This window comes from Phalacrocorax aristotelis, chromosome 4 (assembly GCF_949628215.1).
Source record: "Phalacrocorax aristotelis chromosome 4, bGulAri2.1, whole genome shotgun sequence".
NCBI lineage: Eukaryota > Metazoa > Chordata > Aves > Suliformes > Phalacrocoracidae > Phalacrocorax > Phalacrocorax aristotelis.
Genome location: NC_134279.1, coordinates 399,203 through 421,274, shown reverse-complemented (window position 1 = coordinate 421,274; position 22,072 = coordinate 399,203). Strand labels below are relative to the sequence as shown.

At 40.6% G+C, this 22,072-nt stretch overlaps 1 protein-coding gene across 2 annotated transcripts in view; it reads right to left on the bottom strand.

Moving 5' to 3' along the window:
* Window positions 1–22,072, bottom strand: part of ANTXR2 (ANTXR cell adhesion molecule 2) — a 118,074-nt gene that overhangs the window by 84,931 nt on the left and 11,071 nt on the right. For both annotated transcript variants that reach the window (XM_075089914.1, XM_075089915.1), the window contains exons 4-9: window positions 21,650–21,731; window positions 20,508–20,615; window positions 20,344–20,412; window positions 19,457–19,537; window positions 1,981–2,041; window positions 789–884 (exon numbers count right to left, since the gene is read on the bottom strand). In XM_075089914.1, the coding sequence (XP_074946015.1) occupies window positions 789–884; window positions 1,981–2,041; window positions 19,457–19,537; window positions 20,344–20,412; window positions 20,508–20,615; window positions 21,650–21,731 (497 nt within the window). The remainder of the gene's footprint in view (window positions 1–788; window positions 885–1,980; window positions 2,042–19,456; window positions 19,538–20,343; window positions 20,413–20,507; window positions 20,616–21,649; window positions 21,732–22,072) is intronic.

Genomic DNA, 22,072 nt, shown 5'->3' with positions numbered 1-22,072 from the left:
GCACCCCCAAAAAATAAAACCCAACCCCACAGATCAAGCTGTAAAAGATCACTCTGAAACAGAATTGCCTTCTGCAGGTCAGGAAACTGGAGTCCAGCTAGGTATCTGGTTGCAATGAGACCTGCTCCTGGAGTAGAGTGTTGCTTGGGGCACTGAGCTGATGAACCCTGTCGAAACAGAGGGACAAGACAGGACCAACTGTTCCGACTTGCCCTTACTCTGTGTTGTTGCAGGAGCTCCGGGAAGAGGACTGACTCCATGTCATGAAGGGGCACCCACGCCCTGCCAAGCCCCTGAAACAAACACCACAACGGCAATATATCTGGTACGCTAGGCAGAACGGGCAGAGGTGCTCCAAGGTAACAAGGTAAGTGCACCTTGGAAAACAGCGTCTTTTGGAATAATGATGAGAGCCTATGTGTTGGCCTGGGTCTTGAAGGGGCACTTGGTTAGAACACTCTGTGGTCATGTCTTTTTTTTTTCCTCTCATCGGTGAACATCTGCTTACTTGAACATCAGGAGCCAGACAGTTATCACCATGTTAATTCACACAGCCAGCTGGGCTGCCAAACACCAGTCACACTTCACAGCTAATGGCAATTGGTAGCAAATTGAAACCACTGACAGAGATCTGAAATAACTTGTGTCCTCTTACTAATCCTCAGAGCCTTTCTGTTTTCCTCCTCTTTGATATTTTTCTCTTTTCATTTTAAATCAGGTAACAAGAAGCAAAATATATCACTTACTGGGAAATATAAAGGCATATCACATCAAACTTTAATACTTACGGATTGTAGTTCCATTCACTTGATAGGTACAAGTAACACCATCGCTTTTCCCACCAAGGGTTAAGCCGCTTCCTCTAAGAACAACTTGAAACTCCTCTGGAGAGATAAACGAAACCCACAATCACCAATCTTTAGTGCATTGCAATAAGTTAGACAAGGAGAATTTCAATATAGCCTGCAATAAATGAAGGCCAACATAATAATGCTTCAAACTTAGGTCTCCTTTTTAATTGACCTCTGGTACTGTGCTCTTCAGTTAGGTCACTCTAGGAAAAATAAAGATTTGTTTGCAGATTTTTCACTGAGGCAGCCCTACTAAAGTGGAGGTTGATTCTGACTACCAACAGGATCTGGGGCTCAGGTGCACTGTAAGAAAGCTTCTCAGTGAATACTCTGAAAAATGAGAAATCTGGGAAGTTGTCTTATTATGAGACCCAAACCTGGATCAGGCCCAATTAAAGTGACAGATGAAGAAAACATTTCTCCTTAGTACTACTTCTCTGGAAGTTGCTTAAGGGCCATGCTATTTGTAAGTTTTGTGTAGGAGGAGCGAAAACAGTTTGTTTACCAAGACGGCTGATTTCATTGAGACAATCCATGCTTTTATAAAAACATCAAAATAAGGAGATCTTGCAACTACCTTACTTTGATTGGTCTCCAACTATGTGCGGGTTGTGAAACCCAGGAAGAAGACATGCCCTTAAAATTGTCTTACACTTAAATGCATGACCACTTGCTGCACAAAAATGCAGTCAAATGCTTTACTGCTCATGCTCCGCAGTTTTGGGGCAAGGCACTAGAAATATTGTCATGAATTTATATGAATGTATGTTATCAGGATTCCCAGAACTTAACTCCATGACAACAGGTAAAACAGTAAGTGAGTGTCACAGAATAAGTATCGTTGCTCTCAATATGAGGGCAAGTGCAGAGCATGACTAATGGGAGAGAGGCAGATAAGTGGGTCTCAAGCTTTTACATGCATTACCCAAATTATTAAAGTAGGCCTTGGAAGGTAGCTCCTCTGAGGAGCAGCAGTCAACAGAGAACGATCTGATTTCTTAAACTCCTTGAGAAATTTTTTAGATAGAGATGTTTTATTCTAGAGACCTGTGGGATTTTCCTTTGGGTAGAACAGGGAAACCACAGTCCTATAACAATTGAGTATTATTTTTAAATTATAAAAACTTACCTCCCACACAAACACTGGATGGCTCCAAATATAAAATCTCTGTGCATGATTGCTTCAAAACCTATTGCAAAGGAGAAAACTAGTCAGAAATAGGTTTGAGTGCTATTTCAGTGAGAAATAGTATATTAAAACAAAAGCTTGTCCTTAAAAGATAGGCATGCACAGCTACAGGTTTGATTTGCAGAAGTCTGACTTTGTAGGATATCGCCTTGCCTTGTGAAACTTCTGCATATCTGCACAATCAAGTCGCCAAAGCATTTGTAAGACTTGGATTAGTCTGTTAAATCTGGGACAGTCTTCAAAACATAATGATGTCTGATTTTGGTCTTCAAATTTCTGTCCAGATCCCTAACCTAATATTCCATGAACCCCGACCCTAATGTTAAAGCCAAAAATGAGTCACAAAGAGCCTGATCCAAAACCTAATCCAGTCAAAAGCAGTTTTCCAACCGTCTGTGGGTCAAGCCAAGTGCATGTTATTCCAAGTGCTGGCATCCTGCCAGCGAGAGCAAGTAAAGCAGAGCAAGAATGCAGAGTTTTCTTGCTTGCACTGCCTTCTGTCGATGGGGTTTTTTCACTGCTGTACCAGTCAGCCTCCTTTGATTCTCTAACCAGTCAGGGAATATTATTCCAAAAGGCTGGGACAAAACAATACTCCTATAGGTGACTTAGAAATATAAGGGATGGAACATAGGAGAGGAACTAGAACCTTAGAAGGATTTATACTTACAAAGGTCTCAGACACTGCCCGTAGTTTCAACCAAGTCACATCTTAGCATTTGCAAACACATCAGGTGATCCGTTACCATGGGCACTTCAACAGAGGCATAAATAGCACCCAGGTGTTCATTACTGTGCACCCCTTCATCTTCTGTTTGGAAAGGGTGGATGTCAGAAGGAATGGGCCAAGCCTGTCTGACTACAGCTGCTGCTGGAATCTATCTCTGAGATCATACTCTCCGCCCACTGCTAGGATCTCAGTTGCACAGCAGGGCCCCATCTCTTACTTGTTATCACTGTCCAGGAAAGATATGTGATACTTATTACTGAAATTTTAATCCCACTCTCTAAGCAGGTAACTCAGGAGGAGTGAGTCTCTAGAAGCTTGTAGGGTTAAACACACACACACACACACACTAACAATCCACAATTTAACTTCCTTCTACCTCCACATGATAATGTGTGATTTTTTTTTTCCCAATGTTTCTTAATTTTCTTATCACTCAGAAAACTCTCACGATGTCTTTACAGAGCTTTCTGTGTAATAAGTGATATATTTTTAGCAGGCTTCCTTATATAATACTGCATGGACTCAATTTCAGGTCCTTGTAATGAGGTGCATACCAGAAAGTGTTGGTATTGTCCCTTCTTTCTTTCCGTTTGCCAAAAGTGCTGGTTCCTGAGCTGGCCTGTCAGTAAACGTAATTCTGTCTTACTCTTAACTCCTTTTTCCTTCCTTTAAATAAGCTTTTTTTTTTTTTTTTTTGCTGTCTACCCTATTTGCTAGTGATTTTGGTGGCTACATATGCAGGCCCAGTAGAAACAAAACCATATTTGTCATTGTTATGACAAAAAGCATGCCAAGCTCCAAGAAAAAGAATAGCCTGCCTCATTTAACACTTTCCATATCACCTGTCTCCCCACAAAGTGTTGTACACAAATTATCTTTTTAGTGCTTCAAAACCCATTTATAAACATCAAGTAGTTTTTTAAAAAAGAGACCTTGCAGTAGCATATATTTGGATGAAACACAGCAATAGAGATCTTTGGAAAGAATGTAGTTTGAAGTTCAGTGCAAGTCGACCAGTTTATATTAGCTGAGGATCTCATCTCGTTTCCAAAAAAGGAATTAGCCTTTTGATTTCTGTTTCAGTGTAGAGAGGGGAAGTGTTATGGGGGGCTGGGGGCTGTGTATCTTGTGCAAAATGAAATACGGAAAGAATTAAGCACTTTATTCCTTCACTGTAAAAGCATGTTCTGTTTTTTCCTCTGAAGAGACTGAGTCATATGAAAAGTCCAATTTAAGTTAATCAGACTACAGACTTGCTTTAATATGAAGTACAGATCTAGCACTTGGCAGTATCAAAGCCCACTGAACTCATTAATTTTTGAGAGCAGTACTGTATAGATAAACTTTCCAACTCCTGTCCTGTCCCCATTTGCCCACTGTCTGATGAAGTAGAGCCACATTATGAATTTGGGGGCAGGGAAATGGTTAGACAATGATGGACACAATCTGTCTTTTCTTGGAAAGCAGTATTACACTTGGAAAGTGTAGTATGTAATTACATTGTACCTGATAGTGATTTTTCTAACAGTGTGTTTCCAAATGCAGTATAAAACAGGAGAACAACCTATTTGTCACACTTAACTCCCTTTGGATTTAACAACAAAATTGAGGAGGGAGGCCCAACCACAACAGAGATAAATAATGACCTAGACTGAATGATAACAATTGATTAACAAAAGCAAAATGCAGTATGGGTTTCAGGAGATGCTCATTTTGTGCATGGCAGCATGGAAATCATGTTTATACATGTAGATACGCTGCTCTTGACATAAAGCAGGAAAACATTGGGTTTATTACTGTTCCTAGAAAGAAATAGTGGCTTTGACACTACTTTTTAATCGTTTCCATTATTGCTCTTGTCCACTTGGAGAAAGCTTTACTGTTTTGAGATCCTCAGTTTCTTTGTAAGGGTGGTAGCCTAAGACTGTCTTGTCACCCATGCAAAACTTATATTCGGAAAAATAAAACCGTGTGAAAATACTAAAATTTTTTTTCTAGGTTTAACCACTATTTTTCCATCCTTCAAAAAGCTTCTTGATAGTCCATACTTCAAAAAAAAAAAAAGATAGTATTAATCTGCCTTGTCCCTGAAAGGTCCCACCCTTCAACAACAATCAAAGTAAGCTTAAGAAGTAAAAGTAAACTTGTGAGGAATTGACTGGAATCAGGTGGAACCAACCTAAAAGCATATAGATAGCTCTTTCCCCAACATTTTATGTTCCAGGTTTTTCTCAATGCTCCCTCTAAGCAATATTGAAACAATATGCAGAACAGAATTTTCCATCAGTTAAGTGAAAAACAGAGCATTCTTGCAAAGGGTCAAATCCCATTAACTGTACCAAGCACAGTTAGAATGCTTTGGCATTTCACAAGGATATGGTAACTAGCATTTAGTTGTCACAATGGGAAACCTGAAAATACTTTTGAAGACAGCAATCACCACTTGTTCTTTCACATGTGGGAGAGTGGAACATATTTTCACATATTAAAAGGATGTATAGAAACTTGTGGCCTGCCTTTACTCTTTTCTTGCTCTGGCTCACACTCGTCTCTATCTGGTTTGGTCTTATTTCTTCACTCTTTCCATGCAAGCTGTTCCTTCCAAGCTAGCACAGTGCACTCCAGTAAAAAGCTCATCTCTTCTCTTTAGGAGGAATGATGTGAAGGCATTTTACCTTATGATCCATGTTCATTATTTCTCCTGCCTTCCTATCTCTAGATCAGAGCAGTTCCTGTTTCACCCTTTCCAGTACCCCTGTGGAATGATGTTTCAGCAACATCTGATGAGGGATTTTCCAAGGTATGTGCAAATTATCAAAGTTCCCCTTTTCAAGATGTTGGTGGTTTACCACACAGCTGAAAGGAGTAAGCACAGGGGTCGTGCACAGTGTGTGGGAGCTGCCCTGCACAGCGGACATCTAGTATCCTTGCTGCTTCTTGTGCAGCCCAAGACGAGGGATCTGAGCTGCCTCACCAGTAACAGCTTTTAATAGAGCTGCCTCAGGCGTGTGTAAGAGAAGCACATATAACAATGGCAACATCCAAACCAAAGCGTGCATGTGATTTTACCTCCCTTCTCCCCCACTCCTTTTAAAAATTTAAAACTAACTTTCAGCTATCCTGCTGTGGAAACCTGGGCTGCAAAGTCAGCAAGATCAAAATGAACTGTATAAAAACGTTTGCTATGCTCTCTCTCTCCCAGTTCAGGAAAATCAAAGAGAATAAGCTGGCTTTGCAAATTCATTATTTAGAAACCTACTGCCCACAAGAAAAGTTGAAATCATCACTATATAAGGCCATCCTTGGATGGGATAGCTAAACACTCTGCTGACACAAAATAAATTCAGTTAAGACTACAACTTGCCTTAGTTGAACAGCATGCAGGGAGACATTCAGAGAGTTCATGTCATCCATTTCATTTCCAGAGCCCCACACCAAATATAGGGAGCTCTACTGCTGGCCTTGCAAAGGCTTTCCTTGTAGTCACCTCCCTGAATGCCAGCTGTCCCAGAGAGAAACGTTTCCCCACAAACCAAAGTCCAAACCAGAGTTGAAACCTTAATGGCCTGTTGTCTTACAGCTTGAGAAATGGAGAACTGTGGAGGAACTACACAGTGCTCCCTCAGGTTTGAGACAGAACTGTGCTATGGGAAACTGGTTACAGCTGGAAACATGCAAAGGCTAATCAAAGTGGAGAGGATCACATGTAAATCACAGCTGTGAGCTTGCCATTTTAACACTAGTTAGGAAGCCTGTGCAAAAAGCATCTGCTGGAAAAAGAGTAGGCAGCAGAGTTTTGCTCGTCAAGGTAGTCAGCCCCTTGTACTTGAAGAAAATGAGACTTAAACTTCAAGCCCCAAACACCCTCTTGTTCAACAACAAGAAAACAACAGACTGCTGAGGAAACCCTATTCTGTAGCTCCTCCATATACAGAATTTGTTACATCACTGCCATATTGCAGCAGCAGCAGCCGAGCATCAAAGATTAAAAAAAATGTTGTTATGCTGTTTTCTATGAGCAGTTATTACAACAGCTACCTCAATAACAAGCAGCACAAACACAGCTTATGCTCAGCGCTGAAAACACCACCCGGCACAGCTTCTGAGGGTTGGCTGAAGGCAGAGGAGCCTCTGAGGCTTTTAGTGAAATCACATCTTATGGCTATTAAGTGAGGTATACTGTATGGTTTCCATAGCATTTCTCAGTAATGCAAGTTAATAATTTCAGAATACTTCCGAGAGCAGAAGTTATCAGAATAAAGGCATCCGAGATATCCCATGGGCACTCAAAAGCAAATTCACCCATGATGTAAACTCACTGACATATGCTGGGATTCTATTTGGCCAAATAATTTTTCCTTTTCTGAAAGGTTCACTGGTAAATCAGCCACTGGACTGCCCAGTTCTGCCTGTGAGCCGGCTATCGCAATCCTGATCTGCATGCATAAATTGAAGCGTAAGAATGTTCTGTTCAATACAGTGGGATGAGATCCTGGCTTACAGTTAAAGATGTCCCTTGTTGGACCAAGGCTTTGATGTCCCATGCATAAAATTAGATTCAGCTTCCTTCCACAACAGTACTGTAGAATCTGGCATGCACACAGCTCTTGCAGGCTCTGTCCTTTAGAGGAGTCTACTGTTACTGTCAAACACTTTCCATCAGCTCACTAACAACAGCAAAGCATGCAGCAATCAGAACTGGAACTGTTTAGCTCCTGAACCAGCTAACTGGCTTTCATATTTTCTGTTTAAGTCCTATGTTGTCCAATTGCCACCTATCACCATCTTTCGAGCTACTTCAGAGCCTTACAAGCCACAGACAGTTTTGTGTTCAATGTAAGTTTAATCTTCCTTGGGCACAAGTAAGTACACAAGCACATTTTTCTTAAAACAGTTGTGAAGAGTCCATCTACTTTATCAGCTTTGCTGTTTGGGACTACTTCTCATCTAGCAAATTTTCTTCTGAAAAAACTGATTGTTAATCAGTACTTAAAAATCCATATCAATCCTTATCAGTGGTGTGGATTTCTGTGCGCTTCCCACTAGGCTGCTCCCAAAGGCTTGACTAAACTTCACAGCCTGCTTCCTAAAAAAATGGTTTAGCTTTTTTGTCATTAATAAAACATTTAATTCAATTAGAGATGTTTTACAGAAACATTGTCAGTTTCTGACCTGTAGGTGTCTGAATTGAAAAACAGAATCATGTTTTGTTAGATTTAAGCTGCAGAAACAATACACCTACGCAAATAATTACATTAGCATAGAAAAGGCAGATGTCCCTGAAATATATTGCAAAAAGGCAGCCAAATAAAAAGATGACATAAGGCTCACTAGTGCTTACAGTCTTTGCAAACTCCACCTCTTCTTATAAATTTTCTCTTGTCATAGATCTTGCCCCTGCTTTATGCAAACATTTCTTCCCATAATAAAAGTGCCTTCTGCATCTTCCAGTACCTCTTTAACTTGTCATGGACAGGGCCCGGCTGTGCTTAGACTTGCTTTTCACCCTTGCTGCTGCCTCTTAAAAGTTCTCAGAATTTAAACAGTAAAGCAGTATGGCTTGCACAGCTTTGCAAGTATTTTGATTACCATACACTCAGAACATACCGTGGAAGAGAGCTACACCATGCAGTACAGTGTTACGTACAGGCTAAAACAACAATTTTCCCTTCAAGCACTTTAATGAAGTTCACCTTCCAAGAAATTGTGAGAACAGTGCAGTAGTAACGAGCCATGAGCAACCCAACTGCACATTGACAATTAACAAAATACGCTAAATGTCAATTTATTTTACAGCACCGTTCAGTTTTGCTTAGCAGTTTGAACTGCAGTTGTATGCAGTTCAAAAGTTTCTGGCAGCAATCAGCACCATAAATCATAACTCGCGTGGCATCTGTTCCTCCCCAGAACTGTGTGCTGAGTTCAGGATTTGGGGCAGGTCATCAGCACAGCTGGATTTTTACCATAAAAAGTTTTAAGTCTGTGGTTGTGAAACCAGAAAATGATATATGGATGTTTAAGGTGTTTGCTTAGTATAACCATGAACTGCTGAAGGAAGAGAGCTCTTTGACACATTTTGATCAGACTTGGCACGCTAGTAATTTTGAATAACTAAGGATTTCGAGAGTCACTGGTGGCCTTTTCTCCCTACAGTTCAATTTCAAACGTGCTCCTCTCTTTACATCATTGCTCATTACAAGTTGATCCCAAATCAGGCTGGCTCGACTCTTCACGGGGCAAGGCAATATAGTTCCTTGAACAAAAGTGTAATACTGTAACAAAACAAATGCATCTAACTTGCTAATTCCAGAACCAAGCCTTAAAGAGGAGAAAAACGTTCACCGTTAAAAAATAATCTTATCTGCTACACTCAGGTATGGCAAGGCGTGCACAAAACATGATGACAGTGCAATATAATCACTTGCACAGTCCGCGTGCAAAAATATATTTACAGCAGTATTAGCTCCTGCTCATTGCACTCTGAGCTTGCGCCTGGAGTGCTGCTTATAGACACGCCGCCAGCCAGTCGTGTGTACGCTCACTGCAAAATGCGTGCTGCACAATTCAGGAAGATGGCAAAACAGCACTAAAAAAACCCCTTAAACGCTAGCCTAACAGCAAACTCAAGACAGTGGCTTTTCTGTGGAGATTTTCATCCCTTTTTCTTTCTTCTCTCCCTTCCAAATGTGGGGAACATCGTTTTCTCTAGAGATGCTATAAATGCAACTCCTAGTGAGCAAAATATAACCAACCATGAGAAAAGCAGATCCAGGAATTATGGTAAACTGGAAACATAATTAAAACTGGAGAAGCTATGTTCATAGTGTGACACACAAAGAGGATGTGCTTTTCCTTACGTCCTGTGCCAAGCGGCTCTGTCAATTAACCATGAAACTCGCATCACCAAGAGCTGCATCTCCTTTAGTTCCACCCTCGATCAAGAATATAGTGGTAAATATGCTCAAATTAGCCACCTACAACCTTGTAGTTGTTACTGCAAAACATAGATAATTCGATAAAATGTACTGAAAGAAGGAGGGCAGGAAGGGAAGACAGCACACACTACCACTAAGTCACAAAACAGTGTCTGAGAGAGCCCAGATAATATAAAAGCATTTAAAACTCCTTTTAGCGTTACTAGTCTCAGTTGGATCTGTGCATATAGGCAAAGCCTCTTTTGATTGTCAGCTGTAATACTAAAATTCTGTGGGCTGTTTCCTGATTAGGGATTGCCTACACCTTTTGGCTCGCACTAAATGATGATCAGGGAATGCCACACACCTGTACAACTAGGGCTTGCGGAGCAGCTATTTAAGTGCTGGCAGGAACAGAGTGGCTTGAGTGCACAGGTGTAGCAATGTGTATAATGGGATGGGTGTCTAGAAACTCTGGGTTGGAGCGGAGTGAAGCTGTTTGAGCTTGTGGAACAAAGCTCTTGAGTTAGTTCCTTCTGTGGTAAGTTAATATTGTCCTTTTTAAGCTTCATTCCAGTGTGGTGCTGTAAAACTACTCAGAAGAACGTGTAATGAAAACAGTGTTATACTATTGTTTGGCTTAGTCATTTTGAGCTAAGGTGCCCTAGCAGCCTGTCTGGCTGGAGTGAGTGAAATGCAACTTCCAAAAATAGAGTTCACACAGGTGCTTAGTTCAGGTCCTAAAATTATTTTGCTTCATTTATGCTGATTGGCTGGATTAAGGCTGGGCTTAACCCATGTTTCCTTGTGTTTTTATTTTTCTATGAGTCATTTAGAAGTACTACTGGCAGCTTTGGGTTTGCTTTTTTCTATGTAATTTAAAACTTTTTTTTCTCCCTATTGCTGCTGAGGCAGCAAAAAGGAAATGAAAGTAAAGCAGGAGGTATTTAATTGGTGAATGCACTCATTTGCTGTTTTTGTTATGGAGAATGAAATGCTGTCCATAGATAGGTATTGTTCATAATGAATTCATTGAACCGTGCAGCATGTAAAAGGGAACGTGTGAAATCAGGGTGCTGAAAAATGTAGGCTGTATGTATGCCACTATCGTTACAGGCTTTTTTCATTCACGTGTTGTTACTTTTCTTAACTGAATAGGCGTTGTGCCCCTTTCCACCATGATAGAGCTAGGCTGTCAAGATAAAGACATGGAATAGATTACAAGAGAAAAATAAAAAGAAGTAGAGGCCTTGATTACACTTGAGTAACGTTAAACATACTCCAGATCTTTAAGTTAGAAGCACCTTCACAGCACACCTTAGGCTGTAGATAGGCAGCTTTTCCATACTGCAACTGATGTTTAAACTCCTCGAAGTTAATTGCTTGTTTCCAATGTGAAATATTCTATTCCTTCAGACAGGTTCACAAGGTCTGTGTCATTATAATTCAAACTTAAGGAAAAAAGAGCGTAAAAAAAAAAAAAACCTCCCAAAACATGGTATCCATATGCAAAATGAAGTGCCATACATCAGTCCCACATCAAGTACCTCTGCTGTGTTAAAGCAAGCCATATCATTTCCCTTTTTTTTTTCCCCAGAGGTAATATGTGTGGAAAGCAATGAGGCAACAGGACCTCCTCATACTAGATGCAGACAATCGGTTCAAGAGAACTTGGAATGAAACACATGCTATCACAGGAAACTCCATTTTGATGGTTCTCTCCAACAAAGTCACAGCAAAGAAAATACAGCAGTTAATACCTAATGGGATCTCTCTATCTGCTGCCAAACATCTGTGCTCTTAACTAGGACTTGCTGCCAATTTCGGCCCACTTCCTGACACTGTTCAGCAATGCCTTAGACAAAGAGCGAGGGTAAAGGGGGTGGGGGGAAAGTTGCTATCCTGTCCCCTGTCTAAATGAAAAAAAAATCCCTGAGACATATGGTCTTGCATAAAATAACCATCAGAGAGAAGCCTGCTGCGGTGTCAGGTTAGTGAGAATATTCTAATTATACTATGTCTAAGCAGTACCTCATTTGCAGTCACAGAGTAAACCAAATGTAGATGACAAAAGTGTGGGTCATGAGAGATGCGTATTTTAACAGCATCAGAACCTTTACCCCCAAATTACTAAAAACAACCCTAAACCCATTACTTATCAAGTAATGGAAATAAGAATCAAGACAAACTGTTACTTTCCATAACAGGAAAAAAAGTTGTTTGGGCTTTTTTTTTTTTTTAATTAGAAAGGAAAATCTGGCTCAAAGAAACTTATCACTAAGGAAACACTAGATTTCAATTAGACTTGCGAGTGCTTCATTTTAAGCAAGTTTTACAGCGTCCCTTATGTAACAGAAGTGATAGCCGTGCAGGGATAGATGACAAGTCAAATCCAAATCACAAGGCCCATGCTTGCTCACACAACCTGGAACCGTGTCAGTTATGTTGCTGGCTTATCAAGCTCTCTGTTCTCCAGGAGAACATTATATGGTTTGTAATATGTCAGAGAATGTCAAATTAAGGGCTGCACAGCAGTGAAGGGTAGAGCAGAAAGCATTCTATTCCAGGCCATTGATTCCTTTTAACAACTACACGCAGTAATTCCCAAAACTATCTACTCGGTCTCAATCACATGGAAAACGTAGCACGATGTTAGTTCCAAACCTTGTACCCAGTGCAGCTTGAATATTAGACCATCCAAGGGGATTAAAGATGATGACTGATTTAATCAGAATAATTCTTTTAATGATAACTTGTTGCATTTCTCCTCCCCCCACCTCCGTAAATGTTTAATAGTTTGCTTCCTGGATTCCCTGTGCATAGACCGAACATATTTTTTTCCTACAGGAAATTATCCAATTAAGTTGATGTATAATTGAAAATGAACCGTTTAAGCTGACTTTGCTCTTGAAAAACCTCACAGCATACAGTCAGTTGGGTGACCCTCTTCCCCTCATCTACAGCTGAGGGACATCATTTAAGGAAAGAGAGGGGAGCAGACTCAGCATTCCCTAAGGAAGGCAGACAAGGGAGGAATCTCAGCTTTAATGAGCTGAGCTGGCACAAGGCAGAAGTATCGACTACTTCAAAATAATGGGGTTCCTCATTACTACTCAGTAACCCAGTTGCTCACAACTTGGCCACTGAGACGCAAGCAGTTCAGACAGAAGAGGCTCAGTAAACAGTCACATTAGAGATACTGCGGATGTACCAGAATGTCTAACCTTGGAGCACTAACTGCTGCAGTTGTTAGGTTTCCCACTCTCCATAAATATGAACTCTGCTGACCTGTCTTGTTGCCCTACAGTAGGAGAGGTTGATTGACAAGTATGAGTTTAATAATTCACTATCACCCAGTGCAGAAGCCAGGTCAGACCCAGGAAGCGCTGCTAATAGCATATTTAGTGCAGAAGGTGTCAGATTTGCAGAAATAGGCTGGAGCACATTTTTGTAAAGTCATTGCAGTAAGTTTTACAAACCTGAAGGCTAAAATTGTTCTTCGCACAACACAGCTCTCACCTACCTCAACATAACGGACTACCACTTGCTAGACTTTGTTCTCTGTCCCCCGTCTGGCACCAACTCGCTGTCCAACATGGGTCACTTAGCCCTCTCCCTGTTGACACTTCTTTTAGGCTGTAAGACATACAGGTACAGGTCTGCTTTCCACCAAGTCTTGTCAACAGCCCGTGTGGCCTCACTCTCTGCTGAGGCACTGGGGTATGAGTGTAGTGACAATGACTGTCACCACATTCAGGATAAGTGACTAGTCGGGTATTGACAACCACAGAGGGTGCCACTGCCATGTACATTTTATGCAGCGGTTCCCTTTGGGCCCCGCCGATCTGGCTGTCACCAATCCATGTAACTTAAAGGTAGGAATGCGGTGTCATGCACCACGATTGAAACAGGAACCATCTAATGGACATGGAAACCCCCTGGATACTCAATAGCTATCCTTCACTGTCACTCAAATGAATCTGAATGCTACAGGGATTTTGCTGACTGTTCTTTACAACCAGAGCAGACTTCCCTCTATCATCAAGAAGAGCCTTACTAGAAAGATTTCTGCAAGTAGGTGATAAGAGTTTCATAGCACTACCTGCTTATACCGCTTTAGCAAGTGTCTGCCACTGGGTGTGTTATGAATACGTTTTTTCTAGAGGATCCTGGATGCATTTAATCCTTAGTTCAATTTTAGCATTCCTTGGTACGCTCATTTGATGGTTGTAATTAACCCTACTTTAAGCCTTGGAGTCTACCTCCTACAAATACGGAGGTGTCCTCTCCCCCACATTACCCTTTCACCAAGAGGTGGATACTTGAGTAGATATTGAGAAATCTCATCGTATGGGGTAAAGTACCACATAGCGAGTGGTGCTACTCATTTCAGTGCAGGCATTTTCACAAAAAAAAGCTCCGCCTGAGAAAAGAACTACTGATGTATGTATCGGTCTATTCTTCCAAGAATCATTCCTTCCTGTTGTACTGCCCCCTTCCCCTCACAGGTTTACTGTTAGCTAACCTTCTCCCAGTTTTTAAGGCCGTTCCTACAGTGAGATCTGTAGAGCTGAAGGCAGTAGTCAAGGTACAGCTGCCGGGGGAGCTATCCGCAGGCGATTAGTAGCTTGCTCTACAGTGTACCGTGTCCCGTCTCTCCATACCTACACTCATGTTTAAGACTTAGAGAGTCTCCAATTTGTTTCAATATTATCTATGAATTTGCAACCCTTCTTGGACGAAGTTACAACTTCATGCTAAGGATTAGGGCTTTTCCCTGGGGAGCTCAGCCAACTTGGAGACAATTTAGCTTCAATTTTAAATGGTCTAGGTGATGCAACTGCTCAGCTTATGTGTCTTGATCAATATTTTTTTTGTCCAGTATGTTTAAGGGTGGTTTTCCCACATCAAATGAACAATTCAAAACTGAGCACCTGCAAAATGAACAAGCAGAAAGAGAGCATAACAATTCTATTTTTAATCCTTCTCAGGTAGAATTCTTAAAAAATTTTGGAACAATTTAAGATAGAACAGTTCTAGACTGACCTTTTTTTTAAACTGACTACTTACTCTGATGTTCTGCCTGTATCCGCTCCTGTAGTCTTATCTGATAAATTTTGTGGGGTTTTTAAAGAACAAAATACATTTTAACTTCCTGTATTAAGTGCTGCCAACTTACTTTAGTATAAAGATGTGCTTAAGACTACTTAGAACTGTCAGACACTTTAATAATGTTAGTAAAGTGAGTTTCATTAACCTAACTTTTAAAGGCACAAGCCTTGTCCAATTCTGCCTGCAGAGACAACCGGATGACTTTAACTCACAAATCAGTAGGACTTGTGTCTGCTTAAGCGAAAAGGGAAGCAGGGATCTTTGACTGGTTTTGCTTTTCAGAACACAGCTGAGCTGTGCAAACCACATACACAGAAACGTGCCATAAAAGCAAGTAAAACATGAAAACCTTGCAGGAAAATTTGGAAACAAAATATCCTACTGACTTACAGCAGAGAGTTATGGGAACATTACAGAAACTTCAGCCTTATGAAAGATATTGCCTTGTCTAAAGACTCTACTTATTTGATTCAAGTAGTAGCAGCACCTTGGTTCCCAACTCCTTAATGCAATTGCTTCTTCCCGTTATTCCTCCATTCATTGTTTCACAAGTGATCAAACAATTAAAATGAGCAGCGTTCAGAATGGCAGCATTTCCTGCTTCTATGAATACAAACATATTCTGTTTCCCTCCTAGACAGGGAGTCCAATACTGGTTTTTGCATTACAGGGAAGAGTTTACATGACCCCTGAGATATTATCCAGCTGTCTCAAGGCTATAGCCCCACAGCCTCTAGTCACCTTGCAGAAACTGAACCCACAGGGAAATTGTGAGTCTGAATGAGCTATTTAAGAAGCACAAAACCTCCACAGTTTCTCCCCATGAAAGTGCTGGTTCAGGACCACATGTGGTTAGGTGCAAGTGAGGCACTCTTGAGTTAGCTTGCTTACAGCTCAGCACCCTTGTAACAAAAGATGTGCAGCCTCACCAACACTCCCCCAAAGCCAGGTAGGAAGGTGCTATTTTGCTTATGACAGATGGACTCAGATCTAACAATGTAAATGATAAATTCCCAAATGGTTCTTTATCAAACAGGTGTAAAAAAAAAAAACCCACACATATGATATATCAGAAAGGAAGGGAAAGAAGAATGGCTTTCATTTTGTTATGTAGTACTGAACTGTCACATGGTGATATAAATTGTGCACTTCCAAACCCTTAGAGTTCACACTGCTATCGCTTGCTCATGAGGCCATGCTCCATGTAATTATCAGCCAAACTACATCAGCAAACGGTTCCTGATAGCATAATAGCTTGCCTTCAGCATTTTTCTTTTAAGCTCTAGACTTCTGCTTAGATTTATGCACCCTGACAATGCTGTTCAGTTGTAAGGTTGGATACTAGCAATGCCAGAAGAGCTGGGAACTTCACAAAACAGTCACCTTTTCACAGAATTCTGCACAGTTTTGAATCATTAGTTGATATTATTCCACAGAAACACAACACAGCACAGTGGTGCTTAAATCCTTAATACTTCACCGGGATTTTATCTGAACTAAGAAGGACAAAACACAGTGCAAGCTTTTCAACATCTCAGCTAGGTTTTCTCTAATTGCTAATCTCAACTCTCGTGAATGTTAATCCCTGGCCATGATTAAACATGTTTAGTGTATCTGTCCAATGACAATAATTTGGAGTAATTGCTTAGATTTCAAACAACTGCAGAAGCAGCTACTAACAGAATACCTATGATATAACTCATCACTTTTTTTTTTTCCTCCATCAACAAATGAAGATTAACTGCTCAGCTCTGTCAAACTTGCTGCAAGTTTAACAACATAATAGCCAAAAAATTCCACAGCTGAGGCCGGTAGAGGCAAATGTAGTAGCAGCTTGGAGAAGCTCCTCCAATCATCCCTACTGAACACTTTTGTGTTGTAGTTTTGCGTGAGGGTTTTAATTGCTGGGTCGCTGCCATTTCTGTGAACAGGGTATTTTTTCTAAAAAAGAAGTGCTTAACAATGTTCGTGGAGGGTTTCACAACTGCACCTTTGACACCACACTTTGAGCAATACTTCTGCATGCTTCTGATGTATTTCATTTTCATCTGTTTTGAAATTAGCTTTCCCTTTTATGACGGAGTGTCTCTCTGAGCCCGTATACTCTAGCTAACTTGCAAACTGAAATGGATTTACAGCTGTGTATAAAAAGGAATACTGTGACTATTTCATGTTCAATTAGATCTGCTTATCAATTTTATAATGCAATGAGAACAAATTGTTGCTATCAGTCAAAACCCCTTCAAAGAAAATTGAGTTATAACTACAGCATACGAAAAAATCATGTTAATACAGCCACCACAGATGCATTCAAAAAGAAAAACCACCACACGCAAAAAAACCCACCCAAACAAACCAAAAAACCTTATCTATGGATACTTCCTTTCACGCTATGTGGTAAAACAGGGACGCTGGCAGGGTATCATTCTCTCACTGCTTCCAACAAATACGTTTAATGTGCTTACTAGAGGAAAGAAAAGGAGAGACTCAAATGCCTTGACAGCTAAACGAAACTCTGGTTAGATTCAGTGCTTTTCAGAAAGCTGTAAACAATATTCAAGCCTCTAAAAGCTCTCGGGAGCTATCAAATCACTAACACTGACTGTTTTTGTTTGATCCTTTATCCCAACAAATGAGACTGAATCAGGCAAGACTGAAGTCAGTTGATACGTTTCCTATCAGAAAGGCCTTCTCATGCTCCTTTATTTATCAGCAAAAACATTTTCTACTGCCCTGACAGCCACAGCATAAGAGTCTTTTTATGGACTGAAATACGCAGTAAGCCAAGTGCTGACATGTCTATTCCAGCTGCAGTCTGTTAACTAAAAGCCTGAACGATTCAGGAGTTCAGTGCAAGTTTAAAGGAGCAGACGATGCATTTAAGCAGTAGAACAGTGTACTTGAAGTTTGCTTTTTCCGTACAGTCCCTGTCAGTGCTAAGCTGTTATCTTAAAACAAGGTGCTGCCATTATGTGCCTCTTTTCTTGCTCTACGGCTATAATATGCACAAATCTGGAATTTTTACACTCGGGTTTTTCACATGTACCAGAAGAAGCTGTATTGAGGCTTGTGCAAACGCCATCTGACCAATCTTATCAGAAAAACTTCCCTCACTCTGCCCACAAAAAAGCAAAGGTGCTTGAAAGCTCCTGGGAGGTATGAGGCAGACTGGCACTGCTACTAGCCAGAGACTACCCAAAATTCCTTGGCTGAGAATGGGGGATAATGGGACAACCTACAGGTTATGCCAATCTGTTGTGTGTTTGAATTACAGGACCCTCAAGCTGAGCTCTTCAGAAATCTCAAGCAATGGTACTCCTGCTGCGTCCTCAAAGAGCGAGAAGAGTGGAGAAACCTGGCACCTTGGAAGGGTCCAATCTGCAGGTCAGTGACCCTTGGTGGAGGGGAAACTCGGAACGCAAATGTCTTTAGCCCTTTCTCTAGTTCTATCTTGACATATTTTGAAATGCAGAATCCTTGGAAACAATGTACTCAACTGGAGTTAAACATTCAGCTCTTAATTATAAGTCTATCACTAGTGGCTTCAATCTTGCATCACTTACCACTAGCAGAATAACTGTTTCTTGTAAGTCTTTAAAATGGCGTAGAATGAGATTTTTAAAAAGCAGTACCACATGGGGTGTACTGTCTTTTCAGGAAAATAAATGTCACTGCATGAAAAGGTTAAGTCTATTCCTTTAGAATGTGCAGGGAAGATTCTCAAATTACAGTTACTTTAAGCAACAAGAAGGAAAATAATTTGTTTCATTATGACATTAACTTCACAAAAACCACACTATTCAAGGGAAGTGATAAATTCATGACTACATAATATCCTGTATGTGAGTAGTATCCTTTCCTTTTTTAAAAAAAAAAAAAAAGGAACGGGAAATGAATTATAGTGGGATCTCTCTCAGAAAACAATATTTTAATTGGTTTTGACTTGACTTTTGACAGTAAGATTTTTTCCATTGTGCTGCCTACATGCAGCAGCAACGTTGTTAACCTTGCATAAAACACACGGCCTTTAGTTTATGATGAGGCAAATAAATTAAGTCCCCACAATAGAAGGTGTCTTGCTGACACCCAGCTAAAATACTGTCAAGCCATTGATCACAACCAAAATGTTCCTCTTGCTTTGATCCCTTCTTGCAAATCAGAGTGGCCTCATCTCATTGATGGGAGTTTCTTGTGGCATGCTGAAAAGAACGAACTGAAAGTCTCGTCACTCACTGGGAAAACAAGTGGTTAAAGTCAAGGCTAAGTTAGGTATTTAGAATGCCTCTGTGTATATGAGGATTTGCCAATTCCTGAATTGTGCTCAGTCCTAATGATTTTAACCAGTTGTTCTCAACTTTCCTGGGGTAACAGTGTCGATTTTTTTTCAGACTAAACCTATAACAGTCACTCCTCAATGAATCCCCCTGAAATTTACTGCACTTGTATGGAGTCCTCAAACTCCACACAAGGTCTGAGCATGAATAATTGCCGGAGTGGCAGGCAATGTTAATTTAAAGAACTGCGTCTCTAAGATAAGGAGGAGATAAGTTAATATATTGCAGTTACTGATTTAGGAACAAATTCTGCCTGGAAAAGTAAATGGGACTGAAGAGTATGCTGTCGTTTTGAGGAAATGTTAAGCTTATTGCCTGGTACTCACAGAATTGATTATCCCCTTAAGTGCTTGGAATCCTCCAGTGACAGGGAAGACTTGCTCTTTCGTGTCAGCAATTTTTTCAAGCTTTGGAGAGAAAACACATGAAAACACGTGAATCATTTGGCAAACTAAATTCATCACACTGCATTTCACCCTTAAAATGTAAATAGATGTCTAAAAGCAACTCCCATCAACCCTGCAAAGAGAAGGAAGATTTTGAGTTCCCCCACAGCTAACTATGACTTGTCTAAATGGGAGGACTTACTACAACCTACTGCACTTAACAAAATGGTATAGTGTGTAGCCATTGTGTCAAACCACCACACTAAAGAAACCTTTTAGGACCTGTATCTTGGCGGTGATTTCATAACTTTTTCCAGACCCGCCTTCACCGTTTGCTCTGCCTTCCATTAAAAAGTCTTTCGATGCGCCTTCTGTAGTAAAGAGCCTTTTCTATACTTCTCTGTTTAAGTCGCCTTCATGGTACAGAAGTAGCTACAGCCTTCATTAGGACACAGCAACTCTGGAAGAGCTTTTGGTCAATGAAGGACATGGATCCTTCTTTTTCTTATCCCAAGGCTGTTACACACACTGCTTGAAGCTTGTCTATAGGTACTCTGCCCACGTGACCTGTAGCCTAATCTGGTGGCCATCTTGATGAAAGGGGTTTTGCCTGCATCCTTTCCTGCTGGCAGCTACTGGTTAGCAAGCATATTTCCACGGGTCATCTCAGCCATGAAAGTGACACACGCTATTTATGTCTACGTACACATTTGAGGATCTGCTTCCTGAGCCAGAGAAGACATCATACTGCCTAATGTACGTAAAATTAGTTTCTGTATTACTGTGACAAGGTAGGGCCTAGTAATCTGAGATAGTAACATTCTTACCTGTTCTTGTACAAAATCAAGGACACCAACACAGTAAACTCGAGCTCCCAGCTCTCTGGATTTCTTTGCCTGCCCCAGGACAGAACAGAGAAATAAGCAATTTCATTCAACGGGCAACACCCAAACTCTTCAGAATATAATAAATATTTTCACCTAGCACTCACCTCTTTCTCTGCATACAAGGGAATCTGGCCATCTAACTTGCCATCTGTCAATGCAATGATGATACTAGAAAACCTTGAGGCTCCTTGCTTCTCAATTTGCTTGTTGGCCTGAAAACAAAAAATATTGCTCCAGCTTAAATTTACACCTGAAATTTTAACCAAGGCACATCTTCTATGTGAACATAGCGTCTGAAACAACACTCAGCCTCATCTTTAAAACCATTTCTTGTGACAATCCTCTGCTTCCCTTTAACTCACTACTAACAAGGAAATAATTCATCAGTATTTTCCAGTCGCCAGTGAGCCCATCTCCCAAGCGCTGGGGTCACTAACTGATCAACCCTCAGAAATACTCGATTCTTTCAGGACAGGTACTCTCTGAGTTGTGAATCTCGCTTCCCTTCAGATCCACCACAGGGTTTCCTTTGTTACCCTCCCCCAGATTTCAAATGCCAGTCAGTAGGTTGCAAGATATAAAAAGAATGGCTTAAAACTAAGTATTTTTGTAAACGGCATTAAGGTTCTGTTTGCCTAGCTTTTCAGCCCGCAGATCACAATCACAAACTTGGCTCCACAGGTATAAAGGAAGAAACTGAGTTTCTATCCATAGCAGTGAAAGCTTAGCTCGTCACCTTCAGGGCCTGGGTCTTTCAACAATCACAAAGTATATTTTAAGTGTACATCTCAAGAAAATATAAGCACTTGGGAACTTCATAATTGAAATAGTCCAAAATTAAGATGATTTTTCTCGTAAATGCTGATCTGTGCAGTAAACTTGCCATAAGCACGTGCTCTAGAAGGCACTGTTAGACTCGCAGCCCTACAAAGCTGTGTGAGACTATTTACCATGTAATTGGTATGCTGTGTTAGCTGTTAAATTCATGACAAAGAACCAACCGCTCTCTACTGCGAAGGATCGAGTCAAAGAAATTCCATATGGCAATTTTCTATGAAGGCTAATCTTCTGCATGGGATTTGCACAGTGTCTGGGCAATCTTGGGACCACTTAGGAAACCAAAGAGGTTTGAGTGTAACACACTGAGGCATACAGCCGATCCATTTATGTTACAGGTTGTTGCTGTTGTTATCCAAAGGGTGATAACAGCGGATATCTGGATCACAAGACGATGAGTAAAACCTACCTCCTTTAATCCTTCATGTATATATGTGTCACCTGCTGGTTTTACCTCCTCCAAATCCTTAAGACCTTTCTTGATTTTCTCTCTGAAAACAAGAAGGTAAAAGACTGTTAGCATGACTTGAAGTGGGGAAAGGGGCTAGTTTATTGACAGAAAAATTAGCATTTGTCATAAATGAGATGTGAAATTAAAATCTGTAAAATACAGCATTTAGCTGAGATAACTGTGTGGAGGCAGATTTTGTATTCACAACGGAAGCAGCACTGTGGTAACAGATATTTTGGAACTAAATAACACAATATATGCCTCAGTGAGTCAAAGACCTAGAATCAAGTAAAATGCTTCAGACAGAGCAAATATGGCAAAGAAGTGGCAAAGCCTCAGCATTAAATAGCCCAGTGGAAATTCTGTTACATTAAGTCTACT